Raw genomic sequence first — 1,094 nt, forward strand, 5'->3', positions numbered from 1 at the left:
TTTCACTTCGTAAGGTTAAAAGACACTTTGCAAAATAATTTAATTCGCGATGGTGACACTACTGGCGATAGATATTTCGTCAAATAACAGCCAAACCCGACTCCTCCAAAGAAACATATCTTGTTGTCTTATTACAGAAGACAATGAGTCGGTTCTGTTTATTTATTGTTAAATAATAAAATACTAACCAACGGCTATAAGCACACCAAGAACAACATAAAAATCACTGGCGACTAAACGAAAGACATTGAACTTTGAAATCATCGTTGTATGTATAAAAGCGATTTGGAGTGTTGTTTTGAATTAATGTGTTGTCTTTCTATAGTAATACATATTACAATAATAAAATTATAGTAATACTATAATGGTTCTATATTACTATAGTATTCTAGTAAATAATAAGAACATTTACTAGAGAAAAGTACAAAAATGATATAAAAATAGAACATATAAATATAATAATTTATAATATATTTTCCCTGAGGTTTAAGGAATATTTGTCGAATTATAAACAATTATTTTGTAACTAGAAATATGTTTCTGTAGAAACTATTTTTAAATTATGATTTTTTGTAGTTTAGTTATTAGTATTCAGTTTGTTCATTCATTAAATTATAATAAAACTAAAAAATATTTAAAAAAATAATAAAATGGAAAAGAGTAATTTATTAACTTTGATAAATCAAAGTATTATTATAACTAAACAATATATGATATTTTATATATCGCATATTTTACAATCAAATTGTATTATTATTGACAAAATGACAAATTCGTTTTATCAAACTATTGCTAATCGTTTTGGTTACTAAAATTGATTTATTTTGGATTCGGAGATACAACTTTCTCAAATATAAACTTGTGGACTTTTTGAATCTGGTTGGTATAATAATAAAGATTACAAGTATAAAAATAATTAAAAAAGTTAATAAAAACTAATTATTGATTTTTTATAATTGTTATTTATTTTTGCATAAGTTATAAACCGGTTTTTCTTGATATAAAACTGTTTTTGTTTTTGTTTTTTACTACTTTTAATAGTATAAATTATTATATTATTATTAAATAATAAACTGCATATTAAGTAGGACTGT

The 1,094-nt window shown here is 22.5% G+C and overlaps 1 protein-coding gene across 1 annotated transcript; it reads left to right on the forward strand.

Moving 5' to 3' along the window:
• Positions 1-710: 710 nt before the first annotated feature.
• On the forward strand, positions 711-804 carry EIN_193060 (Hypothetical protein; the record flags this gene model as incomplete). Its single annotated transcript, XM_004255400.1, has 1 exon — positions 711-804. A coding segment is annotated over one exon (94 nt), but the record flags the coding sequence as incomplete, so codon positions are not given.
• Between the last annotated feature and the right edge of the window lie 290 nt (positions 805-1,094).

The sequence above is a fragment of the Entamoeba invadens genome (assembly GCF_000330505.1).
Source record: "Entamoeba invadens IP1 unplaced genomic scaffold scaff_1105074726617, whole genome shotgun sequence".
Taxonomy (NCBI): Eukaryota; Evosea; order Mastigamoebida; family Endamoebidae; genus Entamoeba; species Entamoeba invadens.